Below are 24,276 nucleotides of genomic sequence, written 5' to 3'. Positions count from 1 at the left end.
TGGCGCCCGCCCCGAGGCTGCTTCTCGGCGGCTTCCCAGCTCTGAGCTGCTTCAGCCCACGCTTCTCTCATCTGCGCGGCTTCCTGGCGCCCGCCCTGCGGCGGGCTCCCGGCTCTGCGCGGCTCGGCTTCGCGCGCACACTCCGTGGTCTCCACGCCCTTTGCGCCCGCACCACGGCCTCGCGCCAGCCCCGCGTTCCCTATCTATTCACGCCCCGTGCTCTCTCTGCACGCGGTGGCTTCCGCGAGTCACACAGCGTAGCTTACGTCTCCGCCACTAGCATTCAATCCAAGTTCCCCGGACTAACCTGGCGAATTCCAACCTGGCGGCCCATGTCTCTGCCTCTGGTTCCAGATCTTTGCCTCTTGCTCCCCGGGGTGACTTGAAGAATTCCAAACTGGCTTACGTCTCCGCCTCGGCCTGCACTCGCGGCTTCATCCTCCCTAACATATTTTTCTACCCGGTATGTTTCCCTAAGTTTTCTTCCAACAATATTCCTCCCTCATTTCTCCTGGCCTCTCCCCACAGTCCGTATCCAAGTCTAAGTTTCTTTTAGGTTTCACTTTCACTTTCAACCTGCAGTCCGTATCTAAGTCTAAGTTTCTTCTTGCTTTCACTTTAAATCCTAACTTCTTTCCCACAGTCCGTATCCAAGTCTATGCCTAGGCTTTCAATAGCTTCTTCCGGCACCTTTTCCGTCCGGCTTTCCCCTAGGCTCTTCTAGTCTCTCTCTCCGGTATTTTCCTGCTTCTTCCCGTTTCTTCCCTCCTAAGTTTCCTATCCGAGTCACGGCACCATTATGTCGCTCCCCCTCTTCGTGGAGGAACGACACAGGACCCTGCGCTGTTCTTTCGTCTGCTCGGCCCTCCCCGGGTTTGCTGCTGGTTCTTCCCGGGTTGGCCACCGACCCTTCCACCTCCGTGGAAGGGCGGTTCCCTCTGGCCACTTTCCCCACTTCCGCAGGGGAGCGGCACACCGCCGGCCGGCTCTCTCGGGGGCTGCACAGGTGTTCCCCTTAGATGTTCCTGGTGCATACTGTCTCTCTCCTCCTTTATAGTCCTCTTCCACCAATCCCAACTCTGCTACCCATACGCCGAGTACGCTGCTCTCCTCCAATCAGGAGCAGGATCAGCTCCTGCAGCTCAGTCAATCAAATTGGCGAGAGGCAGCTGCGTAGAAGTTGTTACTCCCTTCTCAGCGCCATATTGTGGGAGAGCAGATGCATAAAATAAGTCTTAATTCCAGTAACTTAGTCTAGTCCGAGTTGCTCCCCACAATATTGTTTTGTATGGTTTTCTCCCCACTTAGGACAGTATCTTGAAAACTAACTACCTTTCTACACTTTGAGCATGTTCTGTGCTAGATCTGCAAGGAGTAAAAGGCAACCAGGCAGCTGAAGAGGAGGCGGAAGTGACAGAAAGGGCCATTAGCACAGATGGACGACTGTACACAGGATGGGCACACCAATCAGCAATCTTTATGGAAGTCAGGGAAGCACACGTAGTTCTGAACAAACAATGAAGAGCACAGGACAGGCGGCACAGAGTGGCTTAGGAGTTAAAATTTATCCAGAAAATACTGGGGCACCATGAAAAGACTTTAATCAAGGGTGAGACGTGATCAGACAAATCCGAAGATCCATCTGGCTGCTGCAGAGCTTGTGTAAGTCCAGGAGACGAAAGGTCAGCGAGGAGGCCGCTGCCCGAGAGGAGAACTGCGAGGATACGGCAGCAGACTCTACTGGACTTGCCTGGTACATGGACGAAGGAGATGAGGGGAGAAGAGGAGGAAAGTGACTTGCCCAAGATTCCTAGCCAGGTCCTGAGGGAAATGGAGGTGCCACAGATTAAGACAAGGAAAAGGGAACAGTGAGGTTTTTGGCTGGTGGAGACATACAGGAAAATAAAATAATGAATTCCGTTTTCGACAGGATTGGTGTGAGGCACAGGCAGAACTTCCAAGAGACTCCCCCTGGTCAGAACGGCATGAGCCTGAGTCCTGGGGAAGCGGGTCAGGAGATAGAGATCAGCACCCGAGAGGTAGCTGGGTAGTTAGGTTGCTTAAGAGAGGCTAAGAGCGCAGCACTGAGAACAGCACTCTGGCAAAGCTGCCATTAAAGGGGACGGTAAAGTCCATGAAAACAGACGGAATGGGCAAACGATGAAAGGAAAACTGCCTGGTATTACAGATGCTGAGTGAGGGCACAGTTGGAGGGGATGTGAGCACCACTGAGTGTAACCAAGAAGCAGAGCAGTTAAAGCAAACAGGGGTCTCCACTGTACTTGGGCCCTGCACCCGCATGGGAGACCAGCCACTGGACTTCGCAGAGGCATCAGTGGTGACTGACAGACGCAGATGAAGAGGAATCCAAGGGCCAGGGCATGAGTAAAGCAGGCTGAGAAACAATGGCAGGGACTGATCACTCATGTATACAGCTTAATTATGAAAGGGAGTAGAAGCCGGTGCTGAAGCTCAATAGGCTAATCCTCCACCTAGCGGCGCCAGCACCCCGGGTTCTAGTCCCGGTCGGGGTGCCGGATTCTATCCCGGTTGCCCCTCTTCCAGGCCAGCTCTCAGCTGTGGCCCGGGAAGGCAGTGGAGGATGGCCCAGGTGCTTGGGCCCTGCACCCGCATGGGAGACCAGGAGAAGCACCTGGCTCCTGCCATCGGATCAGCGCGGTGGGCCAGCCGCAGCGCACCGGCCGTGGCGGCCATTGGAGGGTGAACCAACGGCAAAAAGGAAGACCTTTCTCTCTCTCTCACTGTCCACTCTGTCAAAAAAAAAAAAAAAAAAGGGAGTAGAGACCCAAGATGGTAGAATCACTTCCTTTTTGGATGTCTCATTTTTTAAGATTTATTTATTTATTTGAAAGTCAGAGTTACACAGAGAGAGATGGAGAGGCGCAGAGAGAGAGAGAGAGAGAGAAAGAGAGAGGTCTTCCATCCAATGGTTCACTTCCCAGTTAGTTGCAACGGCCAGAGCTGTGCCAATCCGAAGCCAGGAGCCAGGAGCTTCTTCTGGGTCTCACACGAGGGTGCAGGGTCCCAAGGACTTGGGTCATCTTCTACTGCTTTCCCAGGCCATAGCAGAGAGCTAGATCGTAAGTGGAGCAGCCGGGATTCTAACCGGCGCCCATATGGGATGCCAGTACTGCAGGCAGCGGCTTTCCCTGCTACACCACAGTGCTGGCCCCGATGTCTCATTTCTTAATCTACAAAATGAGAGGTATGGAGCATGCTGTCTCTTAAGTTTCTTCTCAATCTAAAAATTCTGGTTCCTAAAACTAAGAAATCTAACATGCTTTTACAGTCTGATCGGGACTATGGACAAGTATATGCAATTTGGTCTCAGCTGGTTTTCTAGCAGCTTATCACATATTAATTGCAGAAAAATGTTACGGCTATACTAGCTGATGGTCTCTCACCAGGCTGTCAAACAACCCTGCCAAGTGGAGTTACAATGAACCTTATATTACAGATGACAACACTAAGATACAGAGTGGAAATAACTTGACCCAGGCTACCCAGCTGGCACAGGCAATATAAACCATGCTCTTTCCATCACACCTGTGGCTTCCAGATTGTGTTGATACCAGCTTTTCAACTCATTTTGAGCCACTCATCTGGCTGTTTTTAAATTCAGAATAGGAAGGTCATAAGACAGCTACAGTAAAACAAAGGAAATGGTCATCATTTCATTTCATAAGCTTTTTCTTTGCTGTTTATGCATTTTAACTAAATATGCTCCATCCTTTTTCTTAATGATAAAATGCTAGCTCATTTTGAACCTCAAGGCACATCACCTGTAATACTCTGGGCCTGTCTAAAACCTTGAATATCAATAAGAATTTGCTAGTCCATTGAGAAAAATATTCCACACAAAGCACGCTGCCTCTGATTCACTCAAGGTGAGTGTTGGAACTGAAGCCTATAACCACAAAGGCTTTGTAGGAACATGTATCATAAACTTTAACATTTCATACACCCCACTTTTCTAAAGTTATACTTGCATTTAAAACAAAGGGCCACAGACTTAAATTTTCTTTTTTTTTTCCAGATCAGAGATAAAGTATTAGCTTATGCTTTATTCAGTAAAGAATCCTTACCTGCTTGCTTCTAGTGCAGATGTTTCTTTAGAATTTTGAGAGTTTAAGATTTTTTCAATTTTCTCAACTGATCGAATAACTTGTATAAGCCTCAACACACACATCTACAAAAAATGAAAACCAAAAAAGTTCACTCTTGTGTTATTTTCTCATACTAAATCCAAAAGTCAACGCTGAATACTTAGAACATTCCATAAACATGAATTTCTAAAAGTGCAAATCTTAATTTTGGCTTTCTAGAACAAGCTTATTTCAATATTGCAACACAAGTTTATAGTTTAAAAAACAAAGAACAAGATGTGCTTGCTTTCTCATAGTCTTAACTCTTATTACATCTTTCTTTTCCCCATCTTGAATGAACCTTTCTTTTGGCACAACACTTATTTTCTTAAGACCCTTTCTTCACGTTGTAATTTTAGTTTCTGATCACATTTATCCTATTTGTATATGCATGATGCATCTAAGCAGCTACCTGTCAATTCACTGAAGACATTTATTACAGAAGGCAAGCTCTTTAATAATATTTGCCTTTCAAATAAATAAATAAGTCTTAAAAAAAGAAGTTCTGAAGTCTAAGTCTGCTCTTATGTAATTATGATTATAAAAAAAAAAAACAAGAAATACAATTAAAACATAGGACTACTAAAAAGTACAGGCACTGCACGCTGAGGTATATATAAAAGGGAAAAAGAAAGAAGCAACAACATAACAAAATGAGAGCAACACCTTCCTTTTTCCAAAACCAAAAACTTGCAGAGGAATATTCAAAGAGCTTGCATTGGAAAGCCCACTCATCCCCTCATCTTTAAAGTATGATTAAGAACACCTTCTTGGCAATGCTGCTAGAAAAACGATATGCTTGCTGAACTTTAAAGTGCTTCACTGTCAGTTACTACTGTTTATTCTTTTAAAATCACAAGGAATTTAAATTTAGTCACCACTTAGGTACCACTAAAATTCTGTATTCTTATTTCAAACAGAAAACATGACTAAAAAGGTTGAGAAGACACGAGGAGGAGCCTTTAGTTCACATGAAACATAGACATCTACAGCTTGCTTTAAAAATTCCTCATGCTATCTATGTGAATAAATCTTTTTTAAAAAAGATTTATTTTATTTATTTGAAACACAGAGGTTACAGATGAAGTAGAGAGAGAGAGGTCCTCCATCTGCCGGTTCACTCCCCAGATGGCCACAACAGCCAGAGCTGTGCCAATACGAAGCCAGGGGCCAGAAGCTTCTTCCGGGTTTTCCATGTGGGTGCAGGGGCCCAAGGACTTGGGCCATCTTCTACTGCTTTCCTAGGCCATAGCAGAGAACTGGATTGGAAGAGGAGCAGCCGGGACCAGAACCGGTGCCCTTATGTGATGCCGGTGCTCCAGGCCAGGGCTTTAACCCACTGTGCCACAATGCCAGTCCCGTGAATAAATCTTAATGTGAATAAATCAAAGCACAAGAAGAGTAAGACATTTTCTGTTCCTTTAAAAAAAATTAATTACTTGAGGCTGGCATTGTGGTGCAGCAGGTAAAGCCACTGCCTATGATGCCAACATCCCAAATGGGTACTGGGTCCTGTCCCAGCTGCTCCACTTCTGATCCAGCTTCCTGGTAAGATGTCTGGGAAAACAGTGGAAGATGGCCCAAGTCCTTGGAACCCTTTACCCATTTGGGAGACCTGGAAGAAGCTCCTGGCTTTGGTCTGGCCCAGTCCTAGCCACTGTGGCCATTTGGGGAGTGACCCAGCAAATGGGAGAGTTCTCTCTTTCTCTTTCTCTGTCTCTCCCTTTCTCTGTACCTGTAACTGTGCTTTTCAAATAAATAAAAATAAAATCCCTTAAAAAATTACTTCACTCCATCCCTCCTATTTACAGGACTTTACCGAGGCTGGAGTGAGAAAACCCAAGCTCTGCCCTTCACTAGCCTTGCTAGGCTACGATCCCTACATACAAGAGACAGCATGCTTTTCTCTGCAGAGCTACCAGGAAGGGCAACTGGGACCACGGGCCTGAAAGCACTCATAACTACAAGGTGCAAGAGTGAGTCAACACTTTAATATTATGATATTTGAGTATACCTTTTTTTTCCTAATGTCCTCCTGTTTAGACATTCGTTCATCTACTGCCCGAATTCCTTCACTGACAGATGATCTAAGACTCTTTAAAAAAATAAAGAAATGTAACATTATGAAATTTACACATTTAATTCAATTCATAGGACTTAATAGCTACAGATCAGTTTTATGCAGATATTGACAAAATCATAAAATATCAGATACAACTGCTGTCTAGGAAATTCACAGTTTAGGGGCAAAATGACATATAAAGCAAGGTCATGCAGGATTTACCACCAAAGAAAAATGATGCATACACAATAAACATCACAGATGACAGAGAAAGGATGACCTCAGCCAAAAGGGTGCTTAGTTAGCAGAGGGGGTAGGACGTGAGGAGGACTGAAGATCTGTCACTGCTGACGGGTATGAAGAGGAGACTGTTAGAAAATAAAAGGTAGGAAGACTGAACCAGTCAGACAGGTCCAAGGTCAGTGAAGCACACGTCCAGGTGCAGGGCAGTCTATTTCAGAGAAGCAGAAACAAAGAGGGGTTGATTTCAGAGGACTTTGCCCAGGAAAGGTCTTCAGATTAGATTCTACACAGTTCAAACACTGAGGTTGTATCATGACAAAAATAGTTTTATAAAAATTGGGAATCTGCGGCCGGTGCTGTGGTGTACCAGGGAAAACTGCCACCTGCAGTGCCAGCATCCCATATGGGCATTGGTTCGAGTCCCGGCTGCTCCTCTTCTGATCCAGCTCTCAGCTATGGCCCAGCTGCTCCACTTCCAATCCAGCTCTCTGCTATGGCCTGGGAAAGCAGTGGAAGATGGCCCAAGTCCTTGGGCCCCTTTACCCACATGGGAAACCCGGAAGAAGATCCTGGCTCCTGGTTTTGGATCTGTGCAGCTCTGGCCATTGCAGGCAGCTGAGGAGTGAACTAGAATGGAAGACCTCTCTCTCTCTCTCTCTCTCTCTCTCTGCACCTCTCCTTCTCTATCTGTAGAACTCTGACTTTCAAACAAATAAATAAATCTTAAAAAAAAAAAATTGGGACTCAAGAAGTACAGGGTGAATAGAAGGGAGAGGTGGAGAATATGTCCAGAGACTCATGAATTAAGCCAAGCATGAGCCTAACTAGGAATTGAGGCCAAATGACAGTGACAGATACTGAAATAAACTAGACAAATCACAAATCTTCTATAAAAAAGTGAATTTGGTCACTCATTGAACACCTGTCATGAAATGGCTAGTAAATGCAAACTATTAAGGAAACAATGATGAATAAGACAGAAACAATATCATCCCTCAGTGGTCTCAGAATCTCATAGAGCAGCATTATGAATTGGGTCAAAAAGGAAAGAAAGGTCTATGGCTAAATCAATTAGGAAAAGGTGGCTATCAAGATTGCTGTGGGAAAAGGGAGGGGTGGTGATGCTGGCAAGCAGTAAGGTAGGCTGAGCCACAAAGCCAGAGGGATGATAGAGTCTGAGAGAGAAGAGTGGCTAAGACTTTTGGGAAACATCTTATTTGCAAAGTTGGAGACTTGGGGATAGGAAAAACACTTAAAAGAAGACAGGAGAGCCACAGAGAGCCATGCAGAGGCCAGTGTGGAATCCAACAGTGAACCACAAAAATGATTTTCTTAAGAGAAGTACTTTAACAAGCTTCTTAAAAATACCTGCTAGTTCAAGATACAGCTCAAGACTTAACTCCTAAAAATTCTTTCTTGTCTACCCCTCCTATGGACTTTTTTTTTTTTTTTTTTTTTTTGACAGGTAGAGTTAAACAGTGAGAGAGAAAGACAGAGAGAAAGGTCTTCCTTTTGCCGTTGGTTCACCCCACAATGACCATTGTGGCTGGCGCACTGCACTGATCTGAAGCCAGAAGCCAGGTGCTTCTCCTGGTCTCCCATGTGGGTGCAGGGCCCAAGGACCTGGGCCATCCTCCATTGCACTCCCGGGCCACAGCAGAGAGCTGGACTAGAAGGGGAGCAACCGGGACAGAATCTGGCGCCCCAACTGGGACTAGAATCCGGGGTGCTGGTGCTGCAGGCGGAGGATTAGCCAAGTGAGCCATGGTGCCAGCCCTCCTATGGACTTCTAAGCACTAATATTTCTGTTATTCTGCATTTTTTTCAGCATTGTACCTGCAATTAATGTTTATTTAAGTCATCTCCTGACTGCCAACTATGTGGCAGGCACTGTCTCAGGTGCTAGATGCATAAGGCCATTGAAGCTCCAAATGATCGTGTAGGGACACATGCAGGTGATGATGGTACGGTACAGTGCACCAAGTTTCTATAGCTCATCAATGCTGAGGGCCCTGAAGTCAGGGTACCTGATAGAGACTGGGGGTAGACCAACAGGAAAGCAGCGGGTAATACCATTTGCTGTTGGAAGTGATGCCAAAACTACTCCCTCAATTATTGTTCATCCAGATGGAGTCTCTGACCCCGTGGCTTAGGGTTAAGGAGCCCCAATGCCAGAGCACACATTGTATCAGAGAAACATTAAAATACAATGTTTACTAGGTACTGCATTAATTTTCTATTATCCTTAAACTACATTAAGGTTTGAAGTTTTTGTAGACTGGCCTAGGAATCTAACTACACATAAAATAGAATTTGTAATAAAATTACAAGTATTTAAAATACAAGCATTTGTAAGCTCGTAACTACCTACATACAACAGAGTGGCAGTAACAAGTTGAATTTTCAAACAGCTTTCTTCTCTTTCCTCCACATTTTAAACCTGTCTACTCTGAGAATCTGTCATCTTCGAATCAAACATTGTTTTCTAGGTTGCAGCACCACATGTAAAAAATGGAGAATCATTACAACTTTGTTGAGGGTGAATACTGCTATCACTAACAATTCAAAAACAAAACAAAATAAGACAAACAAAAGAAAAAAAAACCCACCACCTAACAGATCAAAAGAATTTTTCTTTTATTGATTGATTGATTGATTGATTGACAGACAGAGTTAGAGAGAGCAAGAAAGACAGAGAGAAAGGTCTTCCTTTTCCATTGGTTCACCCCCCAAATGGCTGCTACGCTGCGCCAATCCGAAGGCAGGAGCCAGGTGCTTCTCCTGGTCTCCCATGTGGGTGCAGGGCCCAAGCACTTGGGCCATCCTCCACTGCACTCCCGGGCCACAGCAGAGAGCTGGACTGGAAGGGGAGCAACTGGGACAGAATCCAGCACCCCAACCGGGACTAGAACCCGAGGTGCTGGCGCTGCAGGCGGAGGATTAGCCAAGTGAGCCATGGCACCGGCCAGGAATTTTTCTTGGGGGAGGGAAACAAGCATATCAAACTTCAGGGCAGACTGCTTAATATTACTTGGGAAACTTACCAGAACCTCTTCCCGTAACTGCCCCAAAGGCACAGAAAGCTGGTTTAGAGCTTTGTCCATGCCAACCTAAAGGCAAAAATAATGTTGGTAGAAACACATCAAAATCAAGAGTAATAGCTGAGTACCTACTTGATGATCAAAAGAGTATTAGACTTGGATTACTCTTTCTGTACAACAAAGGACGTGTGCTAGTAACTAACAACAGAAGTGTTATTTTGCCATAAAATTAAACTATTCCCCTTCCAAAAAAAGATTTGCCCCTGAATGAAATTTTTTAATGGATTTAAAAACTTTTAAACAGGCGGTGAATAGCTATCTGTCTGTAACTGATGACTTTCAACTGGCTTATGTGAAAGTCTAACAGATTGTATTTCTTCCCAACATTATAACCCTTGAGAAAAATCCAAATTAAATAGCACGGAAATAAAATTTTCTGGTCTTCTAATCCTACCAGCACATTTACTGTAGTTGTGCATTTCCCCATAAGAAATATGCTTGTTAATTTTAATGCTTCTCAGAATTCCCAAGGCAATGGCTGCTCTCTGTATTTCTCTGGACAAACATACTTTTTTTTTTTTTTTTTTGACAGGCAGAGTGGACAGTGAGAGAGAGAGACAGAAAGAAAGGTCTTCTTTTGCCGTTGGTTCACCCTCCAATGGCCGCCGCGGCCGGCGCACTGTGGCCGGCGCACCACGCTGATCCGATGGCAGGAGCCAGGTACTTATCCTGGTCTCCCTTGGGGTGCAGGGCCCAAGGACTTGGGCCATCCTCCACTGCACTCCCTGGCCACAGTAGAGAGCTGGACTGGAAGAGGTGCAACCGGGACAGAATCCGGTGCCCCGACTGGGACTAGAACCCGGTGTGCCGGCGCCGCAAGGCGGAGGATTAGCCTAGTGAGCTGCGGCGCCGGCCTGGACAAACATACTTAAAAGCAAAATAAAACACGAGTAAGAAGGCTAAGTGGTAAACATTGGGAGCTAAAGGCTCAAGCATCTCTAAATGACTTACAAGTAACTGATATTGTCATTACAAATGATTCTTATTTTTCATAAAACTAAGTCTCCTAAAGATCAATCCTGGCCAATGTTCCCTCAACCTAGCTCTGGCTGGCATATGTTTCCGAAAGCAAATTAAGTATTTCCTGCAAATGTACTGTAGACCAGTGAGCTTTCATGGTAATCAGCTAGTAGCTAACAATAAACAACCACTCTGCTACTACCATCCTCCGCTTGTCACTAATTCTTAACACCTAGTTCAGAAAATAATCAAGTTAGGACTGTCTGAAATGAGTGAAAACCCAAAACAAAAACCTCTACCAAGAAAGTCTGGTTCTTTATTAAGATTAGTGAGCTCTTCAAAGTTCTGGGTGAAAATCAACTAAAAGGTTTTTAAAAATGCTCAGACTGTGTGTGTTATGTAATCAGTGACTGGTAGGGATTGTGGATTTAAATGTTACCAAGTTTGTTGAAAGGTTGACAAAGTCTGCGTAATCCTTGTTGATGAGTTCGACCATGGCTGTTTTAAGAAGTTTGTAGTAGAGTTCCAGGTCATCTCTCAGTTCTTCCAATTGAACCCGCTTCCTACAGTCAGACACAAAATGATCAACATCGAAATCCTCCTGAAAGATAAACCAAAAGAGAAAAAAATTACTGCAATCATATCGCATTTATATATATATTTATTTATATATATAAATATATATATTTATATATGTTTATAGTATATATTTATATATATATTATATATATAGAGAGAGAGAGAGGAGAGAGAGAGAGAAAGAGAGAGAAGCCATTCCTGTCATTGGCAAGGTTATATTACAGCAGAAAGAAAACATCTCTGGGTTACTATGCATGACGACATAAAGCTGCTTGCTGACTTTATAAACATGTCAAGAAGGCAGCCCCCTAACTATAACATTCTCTCCTGTTGTCTAAATTCCACAACGGAGTGTTTTTTTTTTTTTTTAAGATTTATTTTATGTATTTGAAAGACAGAATTACAGAGTGAGGTAGAGATAGAGAGGTCTTTCATCTGCTGGTTCAATCCCAAGATGGCTGCAATGGCCGGAGCTGAACTGACCAGAAGCCAGGAGCCAGGAGCTTCTTCCAGGTCTCCCATGTGGGTGCAGGGGCCCAAGGGGCCATGTTCTACTGCTTTCCCAGGCCACAGCAGAGAGCTGGATTGGAAGAGGAACACCCAGGACTAGAACTGACACCTATATGGGATGCCAGTGTTTTAGGCTAGGGTTTTAACCTGCTGCGGCACAGCACCAGCCCCATATAATGGAGTTTATTTTTTTAAATGACACCTTTCAGTCAGGCTCTTCTCAAAATGGAAACAGGTTTTTAAAAGCAACAAATATTCAATGTAAAACTTTCAAAGAATTTACACAAGGAATAAAAAGGCACTCAAACTCTCATGCTCTGGAGATAAGCCCTATTAATATTTTTAACACTGTGATTCATAACTCTCCAGATCTTTTTTTTTTTTTTCACAAACATGCACACATACTCTCACAAAATCTTAATACTCATGCTGTTGTGTAAACTGCTTTTCCCCATAAAACAATACGATCTGGATGTCCCTGTGATATATACATATTTGAATTAATACTTCACATAGATTTTGAGTATTCCACCGAATAGGTTCTCGGAAGCTTGCTGAACCAACTCCTATTGGCCTCACAGGATGAACTGTGCTCTCTGCCTCCCCTCTGCAGCATTCTGATGGCCCTGCAGGCTGACACACCCATAGCTAGCAGGTTACCTTCTACTTTACCTGTGATTTTGAGCTACTCAGTCACCAACAATCACATGTGATGATTCCCAAACTTGCTAATGCTGCCTGAACTAATTATCACAATTTCATAATTGTATTAAACATTGTGTAAACTGACAAAAGATGAGGAAAAAGAGTTGATTCTATGAAAACTAATGCAGGTGCTCTGGAAAAACTTGATACAGGCAAACTGCTAAGAATATTTGTGTTGAATTAGATATGGGTAAGATAACCATAAACGTGGAAGGGACTCTATATCCAAATTCTTATGCCTTCAGGTTCTCACTCAACTTCAAGAAACAGAAACTGCATTCAAAAAGCACAATATGGAAATCTAATCAGGAGATCCGTTCTCAGAGACAAGAGCATTGTACCACATCAATGAAGACTAAATATATATACTCTCTCTCTCTTTCTATGTAACTCTTTTCAAATAAACAAATCTCTAAAAAATAAAAAGGGGAGGGGGCGGCATTGTGATATAGCAGACAAAGCAGCCACGTGCAACACTGGCATCCCAGATGGGCACCAGCTCTAATCCAGCCCCACGCTGATGTCCTGGGAAAAGCAGCAGCACAAGCCACCCATGTGGAAGATCCAGATGAAACTCCTAGTTTCTGGCTTCAGCTTGGCTCAGCCCTGGCTGTTACAGCCATCTGGGGAGTGAAACAGCAGAGGAAGACCTCTCTCTGTCTCTCTCCCTAACTCTTTCAAATAAATAAGTCAACCTTTAAAAAAAGATAAACTACTAGGGATGTGTACCTGCCCTGATAGTATCAGTTAAGAAGACTTAGCCACCCTTTCACAGCCACTTACTGTAAAACCATCTGCTTCCCACTACTTGGCATCCTCGATCAGAGTGCCAGCTCGAGTCCTGCTGCTTTGCTTCCAATCCAGCTCCCTGCCACTGCACCTAGGAAGGCAGCAGAAGATGCACCAAGTGCCTGAGACCCTGCCACCCGTGTGGGAGACCCGGATGGAGTTCCTGGATCTTGGCTTCAGCCTGCTGCAGCCCTGGCTCTTGTGGCCATTTGGGGAGTGAATCAGTAGATGGAAGATCTCTTGCTCTCTCTGTCTGCCTCTCCCTTTGTCTCTGTTGCTCTACCTTTCAAATAAATACCTTCGTAATTTTTAAAAGAAGAAAACCCGTCGGCTTCCTTATCTGGGTCTGCACATTCGCTTGCTGGGGTGACCTGAGACAACTCCCTTCATTCACCATTATGTAGCACGTTATGGAAAGACAGGGACAGGATTCATTTTCTCATTCTGACCTTATTACTAACCAGTTGTATGATTTTAGGCAAGATCACACTACCTGCCTCGGATAAATATTCTTTGAGATTCTATCCAGATCTGAACTTGATGAAATCATCCTAAAATGTATAACCCAGCTCCAATGGAAAAAAAGTCACTACATAATAATAAACTCAATTTGCCGTTTGTGTTTTCAGATAAACCCATGTCACACAGCCTAAGAACTAAGTGCCTTAGAACATCTCTGCATCCAGTAGATTTTTTGATGAAGATAACCAACCACAAAAGTGCAGTGGCTGGTAACAATAGACACTTATTTCATTCACCAAAAATACTTCTACTTCACATTACAGATTTATTAAACATTGAAAAAGAACTTTAAACCTGTATATTACAAATGATTTTTGACAAGGGTGCCAGTGGGGAGAATAACAGTGCAGGAACAATTGGATATCTACATGCAAGATAATAAATTTAGACACCAATCTCATACCATTCCTCAAAAAATTTAACACAAATGGGTCAGATGTAAATATAAGTGCTCAAACTGTACCATTCAGGCCAGCGCTGTGGCGCAGCGGGTTAACACCCTGGCCTGAAGCGCCAGCATCCCATACGGGTGCTGTTTCAAGACCTGGCTGCTCCACTTCTGATCCAGCTCTCTGCTTTGGCCTGGGAAAGCAGTGGAAGATGGCCCAAGTGCTTGGGTCCCTACTCCCACGTGGAAGATCTGGAGGAGCCAGGAGCTTTGTTGCGGCCAATTGGGGAGTGAACCATCAGATGGAAGACCCCTCTCTCTCTCTCTCTCTCTCTGCCTCTCCTCTCTCTGTGTAACTCTTTCAAATAAATAAATAAATCTTTAAAAAAAATCCTATAAAACTCTTAGAAGGAAAGAAAGGTAGAAATGTGCGTGGCTTGGGATTAGGCCATAGTTTCTTAGATATGACACCAAAAAGAAAGACAAAAATGGTGCTTAAAGACTTTAATTCATCAAAGGTAAGAACACACAGAGACAACTCACAGAATGAGAGAAAACATCTAAAAATCATGTATGTGACAAGGATCTAATATGCCAAATACACAAAGAGTTCTTATATCTCTGCAATGAAAAGACCAATAGCCCAATTTTAAAATGGACAAAGGATTTGTATTGACGTTTTTCCAAAGATTATATGAATGGACAAAAAGCGCAAGAAAAGATGCTTGACACAATTTGTTATTAGGAAAATGCAAATCAAAATCACAATGAGATATCATTTCACACCCACCAGGAGGGCTATCATTTTTAAAAGTGGGGGGCAGGGAGGGAAGCAGAAAAAGTATTAGTGAATAGGTGGAGAACCTGGAGCCCTGATACACTCCGAGTGTAAAATCATGCAGCCACTATGGGAACCAGTCTGGCAGTTCCTGAGAAAGCTAAACATAGAATTACCCAGTAATTCCACACCTGTGTATATACCTGGGTTGAAAATTGGTAACTCGTGGGGTTAGTGTTGCAGGTTAAGCTGCCATTTGCAATGCTGGTATCCCATATGGGTGCTGGTCGAGTCCCACTTGCTGCAGTTCCACACCAGCTCTCTGCTAATGCGCCTGGGAAAGCAGTGGAAGACAGTCCAAGTACTTGGGCCCTTGTACCCATGTGGGAGACCCAGAGGAGGCTCCTGGCTCCTGGTTCCAGGTTTCAGACTGGCTCAGCCCCAGTTGGTGTGGTCATCTGGAAACTACACCAGCAGATGGAATCTCTCTCTCTCTCTTTCTGTCTTTCCCTCCCTAAGTTAGCTTTTCAAGTAAATCTTTAAAAAAAATTTAAATTGATATTCTCATAAAAACATGTATACGAATGTTCACAGCAGCATTAATTCATGACAAGCAAAAAGTGGAAACAAACGTTCACCAACTAATAAATGGGGAAACAAACCGTGGTGTGTGGTGTATCCTTGCAAGAGAGTATTCCTCAACCACAAACAGGAGTAAAGCACACAGGCTATGCATGAACCCTCAGTGGGGAGGCCTGCACAGGTCCTAGAAATCAGTGATGTGTTCGTTCACAAATGCTGTATTGTAGGTTATGTGAATCATCTCATTTCTTAAACAGAAAGAACTTAAACGTTCCCATATAAAATGTTCAAATACATTAACAATTTTTATGGAAACAGTAATAGGAAAGCTAAAGTAGCTATATTAATTTCAATCAAAGGGGATTTCAAAGCAAGAAAGATTATTAAAGAGGGGAATCACATTATAATAATGTAATGACAATTCTCTAATGAGATATAACAATCTTAAATGTGTATGTGTTTAACAACAAACTGTCAAATAAGACAAAAACTGACAGCACTTCAAGAAACAAATGAATCCCTCATTATGGCTGGAAGTATCAACACCCCTCTAGGAAATGGGCAGATGCCACAGGCAGGAAACCAGGAAGGGTACAGCTGACCACATCATCAATCAACTGGACATGACGAACAGCTTTTGGCTACTTCACTGAGCGACAGCAAGAAGCACCACATTCTGGGCCACCACACACCTGCCAAGGTTGTTTATTTGGTGGAGGCTTGGTCCCCAGGGTGGTAATGTTGGGAGGTGGCAGAAGATTTCAGGAGTAACGCCCAGAGGGGATGGAACTGCTGTCTAGCTTTTATGGAAAATTACACAGGGGCTGGCGCTGTGCCTGCAGTGTCGGCATCCGATATGGGTACCAGTTCGAGTCCTGGCTGCTCCTCTTCCTATCCAGCTCCCTGCTAATGTGCCTGGGAAAGCAATGGAAGATGGTCCAAGTGCTTGAGCCCCTGCACCCACATGAGACACAGAAGCAGCTCCTAGCTCCTGGCTTCCGACTGGCCCAGTTCTAGCCGTCGTGGCCACTTGGGGAGTAAACCAGCGGATGGAAGGTATCTCTCTCCCTCTCTGTAACTCTATCTTTAAATAAATCTTTTTAAAAATGACACATGGATTAAAACAAAATCTGTACCAAACTTACCTTTTAATTCCATTTTTCTATAACCTTTGAAGTGCCCTTGTATTTTTTAATGGAAAAAATAAACATGCAAGCAAATAAACGTTAATCAATAGCAATAAGTGCTACAAAGAAAATAAAATGAAGTGAAGGCGAGTGACAAAGAGGAGGCACTTTCATTTGGGTGGCCAGGGAAGACCCTTGCTGAATGGTACAAAGGAGCTAGCCATGGGCAACACTGTAGGAAGCACCCTGGCTCAGAGAACAGCACATGTGTAAAATGTGTAAAATTCCCTGCTCTCAAATCCATTCCTGGCTCCAACACAAGGTGTCCCAGTGGAACATGACATGGTCAAACACTTGTGTTTCCCAAAACTCATTCTAAAATTTTATTTAGTTAGCAAATTATTCAAGCTTGAGAAACTCAAAATGGACACTAAAGAGTTTTCCACATCATCTATGGACAGATCTATGGACACGTAATCTTAGAAGTAGCAAAAAATAATAATACTGAAATTCTAAGGAACTTTTACTTGAATAATCAATCTTATGTCTGTCTTTTTTGTTTAGTATTATTAGCTATGTCTGACACATTTATGAAAGGGCAAAGAAAATCTATATTCTGTTATAGCCATTTAACAAACATTTGAGTTCATTCTTTATTATTATTATTTGAAAGACAGAGTTATAGGGAGAGGTACAGCCAGAGAGAGAAAGAGATCTTCCATCTGCTGCTTCACTCCCCAAATGACCCCAATGGCCGGAGCTGAGCTGATCCGAAGCCAGGAGCCAGGAGCTTCTTCTGGACTCCCACACAAGGGTGCAGGCCATAGCAGAGGGTTGGATTGGAAGTGAAGCAGCTGGGACTTGAACTGGCACCCATATGGGATGTCCAAGTTTAACACCACTGATAATCTCTGTGGCGTTTTAGCTTATTTTTCTTGAGCTATTTAGTGGAATGACCTAGTTCAGAAGTGTTCAATTCTGATTACTACAATCAGAAGTCCAAGCCACAAGTTTGTGATTAGTTGAATGTGCAGAGAAATTTAATGTTAAATGTTAAATTTAAATTAGTCTAATGTGCAGAGAAATTTAATGTTAAATGCTGCAAGAAAAAAAACAAAAAATCTATTTACATCATACTTCTTGCTAATTAATATTAAATAAAGAAATACCACAAGTAATAACTCAAAAGGCTATGAATTAAACATTTTATTCAAGGGGTGAGTTCTACAATATTGCAAGAAGCTAAGTGGAAAGTCAAAAGCAAGGACAATCGCAGAATTTTTTTTTCTGCAAACAAAAGAACTATTTTTTACCAACTGCCAACTGAATAAACTATGTATGTCTAATGTTACATCAAGAAAAGTATTTCACTTAAGACAATTTTGGTTCAAAATCAATTTGTCTGAATTCCAACTACAGGTAATCAGAATTTTTGTGGCAGTTATCAAAAATATTTATTTCTGTCTCAAACTGAGGCTGAACAGAATTCGGGTTTTCCATGAAGAACTGGAGTCAAATAATGAACCTAGACAGTTGTCATAAAATGATGAAGTTTTGAATTGTGTAGGGCACTCAGCAACACTGGACTGGGCTGCTGTCAACTGGTCCAGGATCTGCTTTCCATCACTGTTCTCCGCTCCTTTTCTGTCGGGCAGTATCTCTCTCTTCTGTCACGAGTACACCCTAAATGGCCCAGCTACTTCTGTCACATTTACTGTACCTGATCTATAGCCCAAGGATCCAGACCACTGGATGGGTTGGAATTTCTTCTAACATGAGAGAGGGTCCTCAACATTGTCCCTGCTGGTAAAATGTATGAACCGCAACATATGGACCTTGTGACATCTGTATGATTGTATCCTCAATGTCATCCCTCCCAAAGCTCCCACCATCTGAAGAGGAAAGTGGCACATTAATACTTTTTCCAGGACTAAGCCTGCATAGCAGAACATAAAGGCTTGCCTTGCCCCACCCAGCGGTTTGACTTTAGTGGAAATCACGAGTCCCTGGGCCTAAGTTTCCTTATCTGCAAACTCACCAAAACAACCAGTTTCTTTTTTCCACAGAAATATAAAATGTTAAGAGCTAAAAGAGAGAGCAAAAATTATAGTGTCACCCCAGTAATGAGGAAACTGAAGCTTACCGAGGCCCACAATTTGTATAAAGTCACCCAAGAGCAGTGAGTAAGGCCGAAACTGGGGCCCACATCCCAAGGTCTCTGCTATTCCATCAACACCACAACACAAAGAGACATGAACAGCAAACCATTTTCTTCTTGGACACACTCCTGTTTGAATATTCCCAATTCATCCAATTAGAATAGGGAGGAGCCTCACTAACTAGTTTATCTCCTGCTAGTTCACTAACACACTGTAGGTGCTGACAGTTGCCAGGAGGACCCCAATTTCTCTTTTCACTATAAAGGAATTACGTGGCAGCCCAGAGAGCCAACAAGGCCAAAAGGAACTGATGAACAGAAGGTCAATGCAGGACAATTTTTTACTCAGCACAGAAACAAAACACATGCCAACAAAAACTGCCTATAATGGAATGAGCTGCTCTGGAAGACTTCTAAATGCTTTGGGAAATGTGTTCTCATAACCAGGTCAAGACTAGTCGCCTGCTGTAATACACAAGACCAAATAATGCACTGTGGAATAAAGCATCTGGCCTGCAATGCAGAACATGTACCAGGAAAAGAAAAGAGGGACGCAAGGAGACTTGGAAGAACAGTTTGTTTATTAGATAAAGGTTACTCAAAAGGAAGATGGGAAAGAGGAGAATGAGCGAAGTGGATGGATTCAAGAGGTATTCGGGAAGTGAAATCACAGGGAACGGTAACAGATTGGGTTTTGGGAAGGTGTAGGAGAGATGTTACCAAGGATGACTTCTGGTTTTATGACTCACTACTAGACGGATAACAGAGCATTTACTGAGATACATAATACTAGAAGAAAGATAGATTTGAAGGTCAGAGGTTTGGGTTTTTCGTTTTTGCTTTTCATTCATTCAGTTTGAACCTGCAGAGTTTGAAAAAGAGATGTCAGAGAGGTGAGGATGGGCGGTCAGGAGATAACTTTGGCCAGCGATATGAAAGTGTGTCCCCTGCCCACAGGTGGCCATGGGGCTGCACAGCGCAGATCATCCAGGGAACACGTACAGCATGTGACAATGAGAGGACCTGTGACTGAGCCCAGAACCATCCAGGGAATGGCTGAGAGGAGGAGAATGATTATGCAAAACAGACAAGGACACTGAGATGTCAAACAAACAAACAAACACCCACCCACAAAACAGAAGCAGGTGGTCTCAGAAAGCAAAGAAGGAGGGTCTTTCTTGGAGACAGGAAAATGTCTGTGGCAATAACTAATGGCAATTTAACTTTTGTGAGAACTGTTTAGTGGGACGATGGGGCCAGAGCCAGAATGCAGTGAGTCTAAGAGGGAAAGATGAGAACCTAATGACAGCTCCTGAGCATTTGCTTGTGATAGGAAGAGAGCAACAGGGCAATAACTGGAGGTGAGAAGGTGGAGTGGAGAATAAAACAGGAGTATGTTTGAAAGTTAAAGGAAAGCCGGTGCCGCGGCTCACTAGGCTAATCCTCCACCTGCAGCGCTGGCACCCCGGGTTCTAGTCCCGGTCGGGGCGCCGGATTCTGTCCTGGTTGCCCCTCTTCCAGGCCAGCTCTCTGCTGTGGCCTGGGAGTGCAGTGGAGGATGGCCCAAGTGCTTGGGCCCTGCACCCTCATGGGGGACCAGGAGAAGCACCTGGCTCCCGGCTTCAGATCAGCGCGGTGCGCTGGCCACAGCAGTCATTGGGGGGTGAACCAATGGTAAAGGAAGGCCTTTCTTCTTGTCTATCTCTCTCACTGTCCACTTTGCCTGTCAAAAAAAAAAAAAAAAAAAAAAGAAAAAGAAAAAGAAAAAGAAAAAGAAAAAGGAAAGGAAAGGAAAGGAAAGAAAGTAAGTTAAAGGAGGGCAGGAGTTGTGGTATAGTGGGTTAAATCACTACCTGAGATAGATACCAACATCCTATATAGGCTTTGGTTTCATGTTCGGACTGCTCCACTTCCAATTCAGCTCCTTGCTGATGGCCTAGGAAAAGTAGCAGCAGATGGCCCAAGTGGTTGAGTCCCTGCTACCCACATGGGAAATCCAGATGAAGTTCCTGGCTCCTGGCTTCGGCATGGCCCAGCACAGGCCATTGCAGGCATCTGGGGAGCAAACCAGTAGATGGAAAATCTCTCTGTGTCTCTTCTTCTCTCTCTTTGTAACTCTGGACTTTCAAAATAAATGAATAAATCTTTAAAAAAAAAAAAGTCAATGGTAAAAAAAAAAGGGGGGGGGAGAGGGAATGGGGAAGGGAGAGGGAGAGGGAGAGGACAATAGTCCTGAGAGAGGCAACAGAGGATGGGATCTAAGCATGGATGGCAGACCTTAGGAAGAAGGGGAGCCCCCCACACAACAGGCAAGGGGCAGAGACAGAACAGCTACCAACGCAAGGAGACTGCCATAAGCAAGACAAAGGAGTGCCTCCTGGATGGCCCCTCATTTTTTCTGCAAAGCAGGTGACGGACTCCTATTCTGACATAGAAGGGAAGGGATGTGATTTAACAGTACATGTAGGTAAACAGGTCTAATCCATCCCTGTCAACATTCAACCAATTATCTTTTTCACTATTTTATTTGTTAGTTGGCTGCCATCCTTAAGAGAAATAGTCCACCTCCAGCTACCAGTCAGCTTCAATGCAGCAGATTATGCCCTGTCATTTCCTGCTTTCAATCTAATTATAGCGCCACAACAAATGCTGTACTGAGCTCAAACCCCTTGGTATAGGATCCAAGGCCCTTCACAACTTGCAGCCCCAGCCCTTCTACCTTTCTGGTCTCACTGCTGGCCCTTCTGCCATACTCCAGCCACTAGGCGCTAAATGCAATCTCTTAACACGCCAGTGCTCCCTGTCACTACGCTCCGCAGCCCAGGCCACATCTTATTTATCTCTGTGCCTCTGCGCGACTAGACTGCTGGCTGGCACACAGTACATGATCAGCCAGTGCCTGCTGACTGAATGAACAATTGCTCCTGTTACAGAGGTAGGCCATCACCATCTCTGGCAAAGTAATTCCATAGGTTCCAATCAACAGACTAGCTTTCAAATAATTTCAGCTATCCTAACATCCACCCGTTAACCCAGCATTCTCAAGGGCCCAAAAGCTATCCAGTTACAAAATGTGTTGAACGAGACACAACTCTAGAAATATAACCAAGACAGGAAGCATACCACCCATCCTTTCCATCACAGAGCCATAAAAAGAAAACGTCTCTTAGAAGGAAACAAACTACAAGGGACCTTTATCTTCTGGTTCCACCTAGAAAACCAACATTCCACCAGGGAACAGGTGCTCTGTACCTGTTCTTCTACATAAGAAGCGGCCCCATTTACAGCACTACACACTGCAATGGCACATTCAGAGGCTTCAGTGTGATGAAGGATATGGAACTGCTGGCATTCCAACCACCCCCCCCCCCATTTGCTCTCTCCCTATTTCTTCTTCACAACTTCTGCTTTGATTTCTACTTCCTGAAGCTGCATTTACCAAAGGCATTCTGTCAGCGCAGAGGGAGAACGGTGGTGGCGGGGCCAGCAGGTCAGTAAGGGTGCTGGGGTTGGGCCTGAACGAAGAGATGGGTAAGATTTGTCGGGACTCTGATACTGGAAGTCAGAGCAAGGACGCGGATCGCCACTGGGAGCCTTTTCCTCTGGTGCCCTCTCCATTCAGTGTCTCTTGTGTTCTTTCTTTCCACCCTCCTTGAAGGGCAGTTCCTAGGCAGGGGGTGGAACAAAGCGTTTCCAGGTCTCTCAGATACGCCATTCAAGACACATCTCTCACCACACAGCACAAGAACAAGACACCATTCCTGCTCCAGACACGTGCCACACGTTGAAACTACAGGGTCACGCTGGGGAAGACCCACAAATACTTAACACTACAGATTCGGAGATGGGATCTGAACGCAAATATCAAAAAGAGGCCAATTAACCTAAAAAGAGAAAAAGACAGGTTGCAACTCATAAAGCCATCCAAAAACGCAGGACAGTCAGAGATCTAAACTCACTTGTTCAAAACTTTAGGTGTCTACCAGTGGGCCAAAGCTCTTAACTTTTTAAACACTAAAACCAACCACAACGCGATGTCAACTTTCCCAATCCTTAAAACAACTGTGTTTTTAGATGGGTTTAAGTGCAAACCCGGAGGGAGACACCTCGGTGGGCAAAGATCCTCCTAGCTCTGACTCACAGCCTGAACCTTTTCAAAGCTGTGCCTTTCAAAACTTCGTCAGTGAAATGGTCAGTCTCCAGCTCCTTTCTGTAGGCTCACGCCCTCCACTCATCTGCAAGTCAACCTCGAGTTCACCTCATAAAAAGAAACGGGGCAAACTTTAGGAAAAAGAAGAATGAATGGGCTGCCTGGCTGTGCTGCAACGGAGTCAGGAGAGTTCTAAGCTTTCAAATATCGCATTCTGGACGCTCTAGATGAACGCTAGGCAAAGACTTTAGGTGCTTTTGGTTCCAGACACGACCTCCAGGAAGATACAAGGGTTTTGTACACGGGTTTTAGAGATTTGTTCCCTATACACTTATGCAGCTCCAAGGCGCTGATCAGCAAGCTTCCTTGCAACCAGGGGGACCTGACAATCCGATTGCACCGCATGAGAACACGGCCGGATAAAAACAAGGGCTGCTACAGACAGCTCAAAACCACACGCCCCGCAACTTTCACGCCTTCCACTGAACATGCACGACTTTAGACAGAGGTTGAGTGCTCCAAGCTGCACCTGCCAAACCTGCGGGCAACAGACTGCCCAGTGCAGCGAGGTGCTGGCCGAGAGCCCGCGGCGCGGCGTGCGTGGCCCAGGGCGGGGGCAGCAGGAGCAGCCCAAGGAGAGGGCCCCCGAAGGACACAGCGGAGACAGGCACCCCACGGCCCGGCTCCAGGGAGCTGGGACCGCGCGCACCTTCAGAAACTCGTCCTTGTCGAAGCAGAGCGTGTCCGGCCCCTTGGGCAAATTCATCCTACTTTTCTCCATCCCGCAAGCCGCCGCCTCTCAACACCGAGACGCGAGCGAGGCGAAGACTCAGGAGGCTGCGCAGACGGACGCGGAGGCCACCGCCACGAACAGTTTCCACCGCACAGGAGGCTCCGCTTCCGCCAACATGGCAGCGCCCGCGCTGCAGCCAATGAGCTAGGGCGCCGCGGGCCGGTCTGCGCCTGGCCGCCGCCAAGAGAGGTTCGCGGAACGCCGCCGCTGGGCTGTCCTGGACGTGCTGCCCCCGTGCGTCAGAGAGCGGCACTGCAGGGTCCTGCGGGCTCCCGTTAGGCCAGTTCCCAGGGAGGGACAACTGAGCCCTAGAAGGGTGGGGCAGAGGGGCAAGCGGGGCTCCCTTCCTGCCCCATCGTTTCCACTGGGAAAGATCTCCCTGTAGCGCTCTGCCATTGTCTTCTGCCTTGAGATTGCTCCGCTTGGTTATGCAGAGAGCAGTAGCCAAGGCCGACTGTCGGCCCCCTGGTACTCTGGCCCTCATGCCCAGTGGGTCACATCCCCTGAGTCTCATCCCTCCCTGGTGCCTGTGGGCTGGCACTGCTGAAGTTTGGGCACTGAGGCCTCCGGGGTGGGGGCGGGGGTTCCCTGCTGCCCTCCCAGCCTGGGCACCCGTAGGCTCAGTTATAGGGAACCCTTGAGAAGAAGGTGGTCAGCTGGGGA

The 24,276-nt window shown here is 45.0% G+C and overlaps 1 protein-coding gene across 1 annotated transcript in view; it reads right to left on the bottom strand.

Annotated features, from left to right (window-relative positions):
• COG2 (component of oligomeric golgi complex 2) overlaps nt 1–23,728 on the bottom strand; it is a 54,080-nt gene extending 30,352 nt beyond the window's left edge. The window contains exons 1-5 of the mRNA XM_002717389.6: nt 23,530–23,728; nt 10,972–11,133; nt 9,516–9,581; nt 6,181–6,261; nt 4,107–4,210 (exon numbers count right to left, since the gene is read on the bottom strand). Of these exons, the coding sequence (XP_002717435.1) occupies nt 4,107–4,210; nt 6,181–6,261; nt 9,516–9,581; nt 10,972–11,133; nt 23,530–23,601 (485 nt within the window). The 5' untranslated portion in view covers nt 23,602–23,728. The remainder of the gene's footprint in view (nt 1–4,106; nt 4,211–6,180; nt 6,262–9,515; nt 9,582–10,971; nt 11,134–23,529) is intronic.
• Nucleotides 23,729–24,276: the final 548 nt, after the last annotated feature.

Source organism: Oryctolagus cuniculus, chromosome 13 (assembly GCF_051225735.1).
Source record: "Oryctolagus cuniculus isolate XC-2025 breed Fujian yellow rabbit chromosome 13, ASM5122573v1, whole genome shotgun sequence".
Classification (NCBI taxonomy): domain Eukaryota; kingdom Metazoa; phylum Chordata; class Mammalia; order Lagomorpha; family Leporidae; genus Oryctolagus; species Oryctolagus cuniculus.
Note: the sequence above shows the minus strand (reverse complement) of the source record. Positions and strands in the feature narration are given on the sequence as shown.